The sequence below is a fragment of the Hippocampus bargibanti genome, linkage group LG03 (genome assembly GCF_051943395.1).
Source record: "Hippocampus bargibanti isolate YZ-2025 linkage group LG03, ASM5194339v1, whole genome shotgun sequence".
Taxonomy (NCBI): Eukaryota; Metazoa; Chordata; class Actinopteri; order Syngnathiformes; family Syngnathidae; genus Hippocampus; species Hippocampus bargibanti.
In genome coordinates this window covers 22,177,485-22,191,708 of record NC_142736.1, presented here as the reverse complement: position 1 = coordinate 22,191,708, position 14,224 = coordinate 22,177,485, and the positions used below count along the sequence as shown (strand labels likewise).

At 40.2% G+C, this 14,224-nt stretch overlaps 1 protein-coding gene across 2 annotated transcripts in view; it reads right to left on the bottom strand.

The window, feature by feature from the left end:
* The window catches only part of LOC148900698 (ammonium transporter Rh type C), a 9,998-nt gene extending 3,125 nt beyond the window's left edge, over positions 1-6,873 (bottom strand). The window contains exons 1-7 of one of the 2 annotated variants that reach the window (XM_088992597.1): positions 6,678-6,873; positions 3,220-3,577; positions 2,408-2,600; positions 2,003-2,153; positions 627-774; positions 386-552; positions 180-317 (exon numbers count right to left, since the gene is read on the bottom strand). In XM_088992597.1, coding sequence (XP_088848723.1) covers positions 180-317; positions 386-552; positions 627-774; positions 2,003-2,153; positions 2,408-2,600; positions 3,220-3,436 — 1,014 coding nt within the window. In that variant the 5' untranslated portion in view covers positions 3,437-3,577; positions 6,678-6,873. The remainder of the gene's footprint in view (positions 1-179; positions 318-385; positions 553-626; positions 775-2,002; positions 2,154-2,407; positions 2,601-3,219; positions 3,578-6,677) is intronic. The other variant, XM_088992599.1, reaches the window with a different exon arrangement.
* Between the last annotated feature and the right edge of the window lie 7,351 nt (positions 6,874-14,224).

Sequence of the window (14,224 nt, the reverse complement as noted above, 5' to 3'; positions counted from 1 at the left end):
ATGTGGTGCGCCTTTGCGTGCACGTATGTGCGCGCATGTGTGTGTGCGTGTGTTATGTATGTTGGGGTTTGGTCAGAGGTGAAGCTGCATTTCAAATCATGCTTACAATTTTTAAACAGACAACTCCACATTTGCATAAGCAACTCATGTTAAATTTGGAGGACAGGCGACAAGCTCACCGTGATAAATAAGTAGCCAAAAGTCGAGATGATGCCAGTGAGGAAGCCCACAATGAGTGCTCCATAGGGCATGATCATGAACTCAGCCGCAGTGCCCATAGCAACACCACCAGCTAAGGTGGCATTCTGAATATGCACCTGTCAGGTAAAACGTCACATGAGTCATGAATTCGACATAATGTTGCTTTTCATCTCCCGAAGCTCACCATGTCCAATTTGCCTCTCTTCTGTGACAAGCTAGATATGGCAACGGTGGTGAGCACGGATGACGCCAAGGCAATATAAGTGTTGATAGCCGTTCTGTGCTGACCGGCACCGTGGTCTGTGATGGCCGAGTTGAAACTGGGCCAGAACATCCAAAGGAACAATGTACCTGTGAGACGAGACAAGTCGGACGTCAGTCGATGGTACTCAGAAATAGCATCTGTGTGAGTAAAATAATTGTACCAATCATGGCGAAGACATCCGAGTGGTATACAGATCCATTCAGACGTTTGCTTAGGTCAAGTTTTGGTCGGTACAGAACCCAGGAGATTGCCAGACCGTAGTATCCCCCAAAGGCGTGAATGACCATGGAGCCCCCAGCGTCTCTGCACTGTTGAAAATATTCACATTGGCATGATAAATCAAAGGTCATTGGTAATTTGACATACAATAAAAGACATTCACAAGAACACACCTCAAAGTATCTTTCCCCTTTGCAAATATTGCTACTAGATTACAGAGTGCTTCCCCAAAAACAAATGTGTAAAGTGTCTTAATAGGATAAAATAGCACTCTTTAGTCAGTGGTGGACCGTAGAGGCCTGCAAAGCCTTCTCTGCTGGCCTAAAAATATCTGAATCATGGACTGATGTTCATTATATTTTGTCCATGAATTCTTATTAAATAATTACAAATTGTCTTACAGCTTGCTTTCATTACTTTTCCCCTCTTGCGCTGTTTCTAACCAATCACATTTTTATCCATTGTTTGTTACCAGGGTCAGAAATCTATCTCGACGTCTTCACAATAAGTTATGGTGGCCCTGTCGCATCAAATGTGTCGATCAAACTGTTACTCTAACATATCAGATTTCAAGTTGGCAACCCAAAAGGCGTTCCTTGAAGGCGCTGGACAACGTCAGAGTTTTCGCAAACTAGGATTGGCGAGTCACAATCATAGTTTGTGACAACTGCTCTGCTCACAAGCAGTTAGTGACAAGTGCATACTGGCCAGAGCTGGCACACTGTATCGGTAGCGAGCTGCGTAAGCAAAACTATATTGTGCTGATTTAAGAACAGTGTTGTCAGTCCACAATGGCTGAAGCAATTCAATAGATGGATGGAGTATCAGAAGACTGTCTCCGTCTATATATTGCTCCATCATTTATGCTCAGATGTCCATTGTTTAAATGTTTCATTAACGTGTCAATGGCGATTTGAATTGTGTGTTAGCATTAGGCTCGAAGACCTTTGTGGAGGATGTTTTTGATGTCATTCTGCTTCATTTTCCACTGCAGATCAGGAGAAAATGAAGAACAGCTTATTTTAAAGTTCCTTTAATTTACTAACTAGCTAGCCTGTATGTCAAATTAGAGCACCAATCATCAAATCATCAAAGCGATCTCCTGAAAGTTACAAGCGGGGTCACTTGTATCCTGTGGCTGTAATTTGCATAGATGCGTGGATGCGTATCATGATAATCAGAGATGTTTATCTTGTCTGCACTCAAGTCGAGTATGCAGATTGACCTGCTCTGGCGTAGCCCCTGTTCCGCAGCACAAAACACAAAGTGTCCTCAAGCATCGCTCTATTTAAGATATGATTGTCTTGTGAAACTCACGTGTAAGAGATCCAAGATGATGTACTCCTCCACAGCGAAGAGGGTGACCCCAAACAAGGTGAAGACCAATGTCTGGACAGGACTGACTTTGCCCAACAAGGCACCATAGGCGATCAGCGAGCCGGCGCAACAGAAGTCAGCATTGATTAAACTAGAAGAAAGATTCAGAAAAAAGTTAATTTTCTTTTTGACAAAGACACTCAGTTGCCAAACATGAAAGTCCGGCATTTAAAACTTGACAACACTTGATTCCTCGCTGGGCAATGAGGAGCCGCAGGACATCACATGACAGATGCCGTTTAAAACAATGGCATTTTTGCACAAAGTAGAAGCTCCAGATCAAAGGAAAAATGTCAACCTTGTTATAACCTTGTTAATCCACCTTGTTAAAAGCATTCCTCTCACCTCTCAACTCCGATGGTGATTTTTCCAGTTTGTGGGTCCAGGGCGTGGAACCAGCCCTGCATGAGGAGAGCCCACTGCAAGCCGAAAGCGGCAATCAGGAAGTTGAAGCCCACCCCTCCAAAGCTGTAACGCTTCAAGAAGGTCATCAGGAAACCGAATCCAACAAAGATCATGACGTGGACATCCTGGAAACCTACAAATTAAATGAATATTTATATTGTCCATACTGCATTTTGTCACCCTTTGAGCTCCGGATATTGTAGTTCATATGTGAACAGTATTCAGAAAAATGAATCCTTATTGTATCTGGAGATTATTAAAATCACTTTGTTATATTTTCAAACATTTTGGCAGGAAGCTGAAATGTCCCAAAAAAGTAAATGCAGATGAAAAATTGCAGATGAAAATTACAGTTTTCACAGTGACACAATAAATAACCTTTGAACTCTGAAAACACATTCTCATAATTGCTATATTTGTGAATGATTCTTAATATTATTTATAAACTATTTGATTATAATTCATTCAAAAAAATAATTTATAATATGTGATATGTTTGATTTGGTTAGATATAGGGAAGCATCTGGAATCCATTATTAGGCCGAGGCATTTCTTCTTTGTTATTTTTTTTTATGAGTGTATTTTTTGGTCAAGATATCTGCACCGTGACTGTTTCTATTCAGTAAAATAAATGTCACAATTTGGAAAGATTTAATTAATAAAAAAAACACAGATTGGCAACAGTGAAATTAATGACCAAACAAAATGAACACAAAAAAAAGTGCCAAGAATATTTTCAAAAAGCCACTTACTGGGATATCTGAAGTAGAAGTCATTCTCAATATCGCTGGTGATGTTATTCTCCTCTTTGAATTCCTCCCAGTGAGCGTCCGACTCGTCATCGTAACGGATGAAGACTCCAAAGAGGATAACCATAGCAAACTGCCAAACGAAGCAGACCGCCGGCAGACTGACCCGTACGTTGGTGTTCTTTCGGACATTGCAGATGGCCTCACAGCAGTTCCCCATGGTGACCCGGCCTAATGATTCTCAGCTCTTTGCGCCTCCGTTGCAGCATTACAGCAGGTGTATTTATGCAGTGACTCAAGGAGGGGGTGTGTCCTTCTTCTCACTCTCTTTAGACTGCAAACACATGGACACACTCCTCACCTGAGAGCACAGACACCACACTCCTTTACCCTTTGGATCAAGGTTGGCAACATTCCTAACAAAACACAAAACTCAATGCTGCCGCTCCAAATAAACACTGCGGGGTCAATTCCGTTAACTTCTTGATCTAAAGTTGCAGTATGCAGCTATGAACCTTTTGACAAGGCCAATTACATTATGTTCATTCATACTGTAACATCAAAATATGACACTGACAATAAATATCTCTTTCATGCTCAATATATTCAGAAAAATATTATATTCATTGGATTAAAATGAACCAGAGTAAAATTGATATTTGCACACAATTGAAAGTATGTAATGGCAACATCAATGATGCAGAGGGCCACCATTTTTCATCACTGCTCCCGGAAAGTACATGCTCTTGATATTTTATTTTAGACAAGATTTCATGCAAATTCTACTTGATTTAATTGTGTCAATCCTATAAATGTGTCTTTTTTGATTACTGGTTGGGTGTTGACTTTAAGTGTAACAGGTATGAAAAAGGCAGCCAATACCAGATTTATTTGTGTGTGATGTAATTATATAATGCTTAATTGTAAGGTTTCACATAATGATAAAACATCTTGTTTTGATCGTCTCATCAGACTGGTATTCAATGCACTTCATGTCGAGACGGTTCTATATCAAGACTTCCTTGTGTATGGCGGCATCCATTCACATGGGTACTGGCTGTTCGAGTTGTACTGTACTGCTACGGAAAACAAGGCACCGTTGGGCGACATCACAATCTCAAGATCGTAGATGAAGTACTGGTCACGTGTTGGGGAACCTTGGTTTGTTTGTGACATTAGGAACATTCCAGATTGTATCTGTTTCCTACATGTGTTCAGTCTTCAAATCATTATTTAAGACATGTGTCTCTAAGATGATTGGTCGGTGGCTTGTCGATTACGAAACGTCAGCCGTGACGTTACCCTGGCCGAGACGTGTATTTCACACCTGGGCCTTCAATAGTGCTATGTCTGAATCAATCCAACCTTTAATAACTATTTTATGATTATACAACCTTTACTTCAGCTACAACTGCGACTGCAACTCATTTAAAAGGTGTGGTGGTATTTGCTACAAGTCCACCAGAGCAGTGTTTTCCAACCTTTTTTGCACTAGGGCACGTTTTTTTACATTGGAATTTTTTTTGCGGCACACCACGAACCACCTCACAGGAAAGAGGCAATCATTGACGTGTTGCCACATGGAAGAATATTAAATTACCCTCCCAGTCTTTTCAGCACGGACACAGGACAATGACATAATATTGGCAGAAAATGATTAATGTTTGTAAAATTTAAAATTTGCAAAAGGGGCATTGGATAGTTTCTCACGGCACACCTGATGATCTCTCACGGCACACTAGTGTTCCGCGACACAGTGGTTGAAAATCACTGCACTAGAAGGGTAGTGTTAGCCGGGAAATAAGGCCTGCGAGAAGGCCCTGGTGTCACTAACTTGAAATCAAATTGGTTAAAGCAACACTTTCATCTACATTTAATTTTATGCGACACGGCCTGCAGAACTGATTGTGAAGGTGTCCAGGTAGATTTCTGACCTTGGAAACAAATGATGGCTGAAATGTGATTGGTTAAATGCTTAAATACGAAAACACATACATGGACAGTACAACAGGGGAAAAATAATAAAAGGAAGCTGAAAGACAATTTGGAATTATTTCATAAAAATTCATGGACAAAATAACATCAGTGTTTAATTCACATAATTATAGGCCAGCAGAGAGGGCCTTGCAGGTCTTGATGGCCGACCACTGTTGTAAACACAACGCACCCAGGTCCGTAGAGCAACGCGCTAAACAATTTACCAGTAAATGCTTTTGTCCAGCAATCTTCTGTAAATGACGTCATTCACGAATGACGAGTCACCAGTCGGCCATAATGAGGCATTGTTGATTGTCACACTAACTACTATTTGTCATTGCTAATTGGGTTATTTGCCGAAATGCCTCTGCGTTGTGTGGCGATGCGCTGTTTACATTCATGGCAAACAGTTGTTTGACTGGCCAATAGAAAAGATTAGGAAACGTAAAAGGACCAAAAAAGTGGGAACGATAATTTTTTTTCTCACAAATTATTATTATTATTATTGTGCTGGGGGTTCCCAATAAATTGTTTAGTGAGTTGATGTGATCTATTAGTTAGCTAACTGGTTATCTATCTATCTAGCTGAGTATCTACCTAGCTATTTATTCGCTATCTATCTAGCTAGCTATCTAGCGAGCAACATATGAGCTATCTATTAGCTAACTAATCACTAGCTAGCTGCTCACCCACAGATTGTCATGATCTGGTTGGCGACCAACGGGTGGCGCTGTCGGCCCCGCCTGCACCTGCACAGGTGCTGGTCGTCCCGAGCTTTGGCGGACTGCCACGTTCGGATTGGCGACCACCGGGTAGCGCTGTCAGCCTGCCTGCTGCCTCGCAGACGCTGGTTGTTACAATCAGTGACACTTAAAAGGACTCCCGGCACGACCATCCGGTGTCGGGTCATTATTGTATGCTTTGTATGCAATTGTATGCATTGTATGCTGTGCATGTGTTTAACCTTGGCGGACTTTTACTCTTGGTTTTTCTTTTGATACTTTGTATTTTTATGTTTGAATGACGTTGATGTTTTAGATTTTGTTCCTGTTGACTATATTTCAATACAATCTCTCAAACACAACCTCCTGCTCCCCCCTGCCTGCTTTTTGGGATCCGCACCCACCATCACCACCTTGCAAACCGTGACACAGACAAACTTATCCTGTGACTGTAAAGTGACCTTGATAGTTTTGAAAGGCGCTTATAAATAAAATGTCAAAGTAAAAATCAAAGTCAGCTTTATTGTCAAATACGCTAATATGCATGACCTACTGCACAGATGAAATTACTGTCCTCTCGGACCCAATTTGCAAAGCACTTATAATGACTTTAACAAACATAATAGACAGGAACATGCAAATTTGTTGGGAGAGAGAGGGGAGCCGCTGCGTGTTCACGCGCCGCCATCTTGGGAAAAAACACATTGAAAAAAACGATATGACACAAAGACAGAGTCATTCATTCTTCAAGACTTGCTGTACCTTCTTCGTGATGACGATGCAGTTCTAGATGAAAGAGGAGAGGATCAAAGCATCCTTTTCAGCAGTGGATCAGGTACGTCATGGTGTAATGTGCACGTCTACTGCAAGCTAAATGTTGAAAGCAAACACAAAGCTGTACGTACATACATACATACATACATACATACATACATACATACATACATACATACATACACACACGCACGCACGCACGCACGCACGCACACACACACACACACACACACACACACACACACACACACACACACACACACACACACACACACACACACACACACACACACACATACACACATACATACATACATATGTAACGGACTTGTGCACTTAGATTATTAAATTATGAAGGAAGTGACGCAACGGCGCACAGTGTGGCACCATGTCCCGCCCATAGTTTCCAGAACAATCTCGTGGAGATTCAGGTTAATCACAAGACGAAATGCATGCGACTTCACCCATCCCTTCTGCCATACTGTGTTGCAGAAATAAAAGAAATAAAAAGACACATCCACGCGTCTGGTTTCATTAAGACGGCAGCATCGTGGAGATGAAGTCAGTCACTGTTGTGACACCCGTCACACATACATACATACATATGCACACACACACACACACACACACACACACACGCACACGCACACACACACGCACACACGCACACACACACACACACACACACACACACACACACACACACACACACACACACACACACACGCACACACACACACACACACACACACACACACACACACACACACACACACACACACACACACACACATTCAAATAAATAAATACACAAAATAAAGAAACAAGTAGATAAATACAATAAACAGCTAACTAACTAACTAACTAACTAACTAACTAACTAACTAAATACATACATAAAAGAGAAGTACATAAATAAATAAATCCATACGCAAAGAGAAATAAATACACCAAATAAATAAATACGTAGATACAACTTAAATACATACATAAAGAAATAAATAAGTCAATAAAATAGATAAGTAAATAAATAAATAAAATGGATTCAACGTATCACATGTATACACGCATGTAATTTTGTACGAAAACATTCAAATTGGTATATGACTGGATGAATGGCATCATGGTTTGCAAGTTACAACGCTGACGATATCACGCGCATGAGCCGACAACACAAAAGACCTACTTTAACACTGACGATGTAGGACATCAACTCACTATGACGACTGACTCGTGCTCTCAATGTTAGTATGAGTATATGGACCAATTGGTAATCCCATTGTATGCAATTCACAACACGGCACAGCTTTGCATTGCTCGGTGAACAACCACAGTGTATGCAGATGTTATCATTCTTCCAATCCCAGGAGGTTCTTGTCCAATTCATGTCATGGCATTTTACACATCCCGAGGATCTGGCCAGTGCATATATGGCCCAACATATATCTTGCCAAAGACCTCCTCTTCCTCCTAAAACCCCATTCAGATAAGTTTGAAACATCACCTTTTTCAGAATCTACCTGGTTGTGTACTTTTTCCATCGCGAGCCACACTATTATTTTCTGTGAAGTCACACACCTCTGGGTGTGAGATTCATCACTATCTCACTTTGGGAAAAAAATTAAAAATCCATTTTTTTTCATGCTATTCTGATGAGATAAAAATATTTCAGTGTTCTAAAATGACTTGAGAGTTACACTTGAATGTTACACGGGCTCAACTGGTGGGACGGGTGGGGACAAACCAGATTACAACATGGCTGGATCCTTATTATGTTAAATTCCCATTGACAGTGATCAACAACTTCTTTTATGATAGTATTTTCAATTATTTTTCTGACCTGCCATCTGATGGCGATGAATCCGGAGGGTGATCCTGAGATTGTTCACTGCCTGAGATTGACAACATGGTCCGTGACACCGCCAAATAAAGGCTAACAAGTCATTGGATGGTTACACAGTGTAAACTTCAAAATGTCATCTGAACAAGCTGTTTAAGTTGTCGCACGGCTGAGGAAACCATAAATATGCTCCACATACCTTTGATGGTTGGCTCAATTACACATACGGTTACTTCACAATGCAGTGAGCAGTTGTCATGAAGTGGTGCAAATTATCGATGTATTATTGAACATAATAATGTGGTTTGAAATCATTTGTTAACATTTTCAGGTGTGATCAACTTCACTGCTGCATTCTTTGTGCGAGTTATGCATGTATACATGGATTGGATTAGATGTACCTTTATTCGTCTCGCAGTGAAGAAATTTACATTTCACGCCAGCAGTTATGAAAGGAAGAGGAACGGAAAGAAAGAAGTAGAAAAACAAAATACAGCAGCTTCTGGAAAGGCAGCCACTCTCGCGGCGCCATTTTGAAGTAAAACTAAAATAACAAATAATTTGACAACACAAAGACACAGAGTCATTCATTGTTCAGCACTTGCTGTACCCTCTTTGTGACACGAAGAAGTTTTAGATGAAAGAGGAGGTTTACCCCACCAGGATTTGTTCAACGTCGCAAACAGTCGCAAAGATGTTCACCAACATTCGGTACAGTCACACTTTTCCAGAATTTTGAACACGACTGCATGAAACAAGTTCATTTACATTGTAAATTTATATTGTAAATTCCATTTCCAAAATTGATGCTTTAAATAGCATTGTGTCCCTCAAGAAGAAACAGGAAGAAACAGATAGGCTACTCAAATCAACCTTATTCCAGAGATGCTGTGAAGCAGCCAGTTGAGAATTAGTTTGTCAGACAAGCCTATTAACAATTAGCACATTTTCAAAAGTTCAAAAACTCACAATAATATAACAACACAAAGACACAGAGCGTCATTCATTCTTCAGAACTTGCTGTACCCTCTTTGTTACATGAATCAGTTCTAGATGAAAGAGGAGAGGATCAAAGCGTCCTTTTCAGTGGTGGATCAGGGACGTCATGGTGGAATGTGCACGTCTACTACAAGCTAAATGTTGAAAGCAAACACGCATCCATTGATGAAAAGAGATACATGCCTGTGACTTACATCATCCATCTATTCCACCCATTCATTTCCATCCATCCATCCATCCATCCATCCATCCATCCATCCATCCATCCATCCATCCATCCATCCATCCATCCATCCATCCATCCATCCATCCATCCATCTTTTCATTATTGACCACTTATCTGGGGTTGGGTTGCCGAGGCAGCAGCTTCATCAGTCAATCCCAGATTTCACTCGTGCGAGTGACTTCTTCCAAACCATCAAGAGGGATTCCAAGGTGCCCCTAGGACAGACGGAAGACATAGTCTCTCCATCGTGTCATGTCCTGTGTCGTGACGAGTACCTCCGGCCAGTTTGACTTGGGTACATCCAGGAGGTTTGCTAACCAGATGCCCAAGCTACCACATCCGGCTTCTTTCAAGGTGGAGTCACTGCAAGTATTTTTTGAAAGAGAAATAAAAACAGGGTTAAATATACGATGTACAACACAGTCAAATAAGCAACACTTTTGTTTTAACACCCAAGAGTTCATGACACATATTTAAGTTGCAAAACTTTCTCTTCAACTTTCAAGAGGTGGCCTGACGGCTCGTGGACAGAGTTACAAATATTTGGAACAGAATCACTTCCTTTTCTATTGGAAAATACTTTCTCAGGTGTGCGATGGTGGTGTGCGATTGCTCAACGTGACTCAGAATAAAATAATGTGACGGCAGTATTAAGTGCAATTGCTCAATGCAACCCAGAATGAAACAATGTGGCGGCAGTATTTAATACGCTTGCTCAACACAACCCGGAATGAAACAATGTGGTGGCCACATTCAGTACGCTTGCTCAATATAACCCAGAATAAAACAATGTGATGGCCGTATTCAGATGGAACTAGGACCCTAATCCAGGTAGGGAGAATTATGAACAGTTCTAAATATTGGTCATTTTGACTGCTCATCTTGTTGTTTAGTTAATTTTGCTTCACACAAAATAATGGCATGGCGTTTTGATCACTTTCTATAACCTCTGCGTTCAGAGCTCTTCGGTGAAAAATACTGCCTGTTGTATAAAAATGAATATTGATTATGTTACTTAACGCTAGTTTGACACAACGATGAATTCAGTTGTCACAGCAAGGATGAGCTGCTATTTTCCTCCGTTCATGTGAAGAATGTTGGGGACAGACAACATTTTTTGCTTTAAATTGAAAAACAGAAGGGTGGGCCTGAGTAGGTATGATAACTATTTATGCTAATAGGTGTGAAAAAGATACAAAGTCACCTTGACATATTTCCCCTGGGCTGGCGACTTTGTGCATGTGAAGGTGAGGCTCGATGGAGGTTTCAGATGTTATCTTCAGTTTTACATTCCAACCTTGCTCTCCGTCACATGGCTTGCTATGCTACGCGTTGGCTGGCGAATGATTCCTCACGAGATATTAGCAGCACGTGTCAGTCATCGTGTAGTAAGACACACACCCGTGAAGTTCAGCAATTATGAGACAAAACATGTCAGTCCCTTTCATTCTCCACTTGAGTATTGGGTGTTGCCATGATGTCTAACTATGATCATCATAATCACGCAGCTTTAGAAATAGCCAATTAGGCTGCATTGAATTGCTCAGAGTAAAAAAAAATACTTTCATCAAAACTTGGTTCATTCACAGTTGTGTGGATGAAATCTTGTGACCTCAAACTAATCTGAGACTTCAGATCATTGACCTCCTAAAGGTTTGGGCCTAAACTATTGTTTTTAAGCTTTGTTAAGCTAGATTGTATATTCTATTGAATAAAATGTCTAAAATGGATCCACACTTTCCTTTCCGTTTTCATTTTTCCTGATTTTTTTTGTTTTAGTTTTTCAACTTGGACCCCCCCCCCCCCCCCCACTGCCAAAAAACAAATACGTAAATAAAACTAAATAGGTGTTTTCCCCAAACAGAATATGGAGAGGACAAATAATAATACAAAAAATAAAGAAAGTATCAACTCAATTTTGCCTGCTGAAATAAATTGAAATTCCATTAATCTATTCCGAACCTCTAAATTCCACATTAATCATGAAAAAGAACACAAAATAATAAAAGAAGAGGGTGTAAATAGATGAATTACAGATTACAGATTCATTGTTTTATTTTTATTTTCAGGATTCATTGGGGCTTTGCCAATTTTTTTAGTAGCCATAGAGAGTGGATCAATATTTTAAACATTTCCTGCTCTGTTGGGCAATTAATTCCAGAATCATGATGATAACTGCACTTCATCCATCCATGGATTGATTTACAGTTTTATTTAAATGGAATTTTCAGTTGAGATTGTATTTATTATTTACTTAGACTTGCAGAGGCAACTTTATGCCATCAGATGCTTGACACAGTCAGAAAGCAAATTAAAAGTAACACTGCAACAAATAAAAACATAACATTTATGAAAATAATATAAATGAACACCCTCATTCAAAAAACACAATTTAAACTAACAAAATTTCAAGAGAAAACAGAATCAACACTTTATGAGATGTCCAAAATGACTGCGAGCAACAGGTTTTCCATTTTCTGGTTTGTCAAGAAAAACAATCCCGTTCTGAGAAAAATGTGTGTTGTGAAATTAGGTGGAGCAGTGAGACAGCCATGAAGATTTTAAAACTGCAACTGAACTCTGTTCGTGGACAAAATGATCATTCGGAAATCAACGGGTAAAGGAATGATGTGATCAAGAAAAGTACATATCGACAAATAGCTGACGGCCTCACATATGTCTGAAGGAAATGACATACAGTAAGAGCTTCAAAAATCGTGAATTGTGTGTTTTAGGGGGAGTGGCCTAGTGTGTGACACCAGAAACATGGACTGTTCATCTCTTGATGGGTGTTTTGGTTTACTGTTGTTGTTGATAAGTGACTCGTTTTCATATTGCTGGTTGCATCCATCCATCCATCCATCCATCCATCCATCCATCCATCCATCCATCCATCCATCCATCCATCCATCCATCCATCCATCCATCCATCCAGCCAGCCAGCCAGCCAGCCAGCCAGCTATCCAGCTATCTAGCTATCCAGCTATCTAGCTCGGTAGCTTTCTAGCGAGCTATCTATAGAGCTATACATCTAAAGTGTCCTCGACAGTTTTGAAAGGCACTCAGAAATAAAATGTATTATTATCATCCATCCATCCATCCATCCATCCATCCATCCATCCATCCATCCATCCATCCTTGAAGCACATGCCCACACAGGGATGCTGGAGCCACCCAAAACTGGTTACGGCCAACAGCAGGCCACACATAGTTACACTAATAATTAGCAGTCCAGTACCAATTGTGAGTTGTGCATGGGAAAGCTGCTAGAGTGTTTTCTCTTGACCCTCTAAAAAATCAGGTTTTAAACACCGGCCATTGTCAACATGTCAAAATCTCCTTGGACAAGATCACGAACCCAAGTGAGAGTCAGTTTAGAAGTTACAGGAAACACTAAAAGTGATTTTCTTTCTTTCTTTCTTTCTTTCTTTCTTTCTTTCTTTCTTTCTTTCTTTCTTTCTTTCTTTCTTTCTTTCTTTCTTTCTTTCTTTCTTTCTTTCTTTCTTTCTTTCTTTCTTTCTTTCTTTCTTTCTCTCTTGACCTTGTACGTGGCTTTTCTTAATTGGCTCAGTAAAAAAAGGCAACAACAACAACAATAACAATTTCTCCACTGCGAGAATAATAAAGGCAAATCCAATCCAATCCAATAGCAAATACTTAGTTGGATGGGCCGAGGTCACAGGAAAATTGAGATTGATCATATTTATCCACAAAATTATAATTGATAGGTTTCAGATGTAGAAATTCTGCCTCCCAAGCCAAAACGCAAATCTCACAGCCATACTTCATTACGTGCTTGTACTGATTAAAATTAAGGCATTGAGGCAATCATGTTTTTTTGTTTTGTTTTTTTTCCGGTGTCCTGACAAGAGTGACTAAGCTAGTTGAAATTTTAAAGGAACGTAGCAGCCAGATGCCAGAGATAGGAGAGCGTCAGGTGATTGTCTCTGAACTCACCGAGGATGATGTGACGCGACGATAACCTCAGTCAGGATCAGAACAGGAGATTTTCGTCAAATCACATTGTCACACACACACACACATGCACACATACACACGCACACAACACACACGCACACGCACACACACTGATGCACACACACTCCCTCGTGTTTGTTAATACAAAAGATGGGTGACCCTCCCACTGTTGTTGTTATGCTTTCTCCCTGATAAACTATTAGGAAAATGTGATTGCGACACATCACTTTTTGCACTTGTGTGGAAATGTATATTTTATTTTTATGTTTTATTATGTGTATCGGAATTTGAAAATACCATACTTACAGTCTATTTTGTTAGAAATTAACCAACAATTATTTCCACTACAGATTCTACAACAATTCTACAAATAACAAGCGGAAGAGTGGCCATTGCATTAAAAAAAAAAATTAAAGTAAATAAAATTAGCCGGGGCGCTGCGCCCAATTTCTCATGCAGTGCTCATTGGTGTTCGACCAACAACCCTCCGTG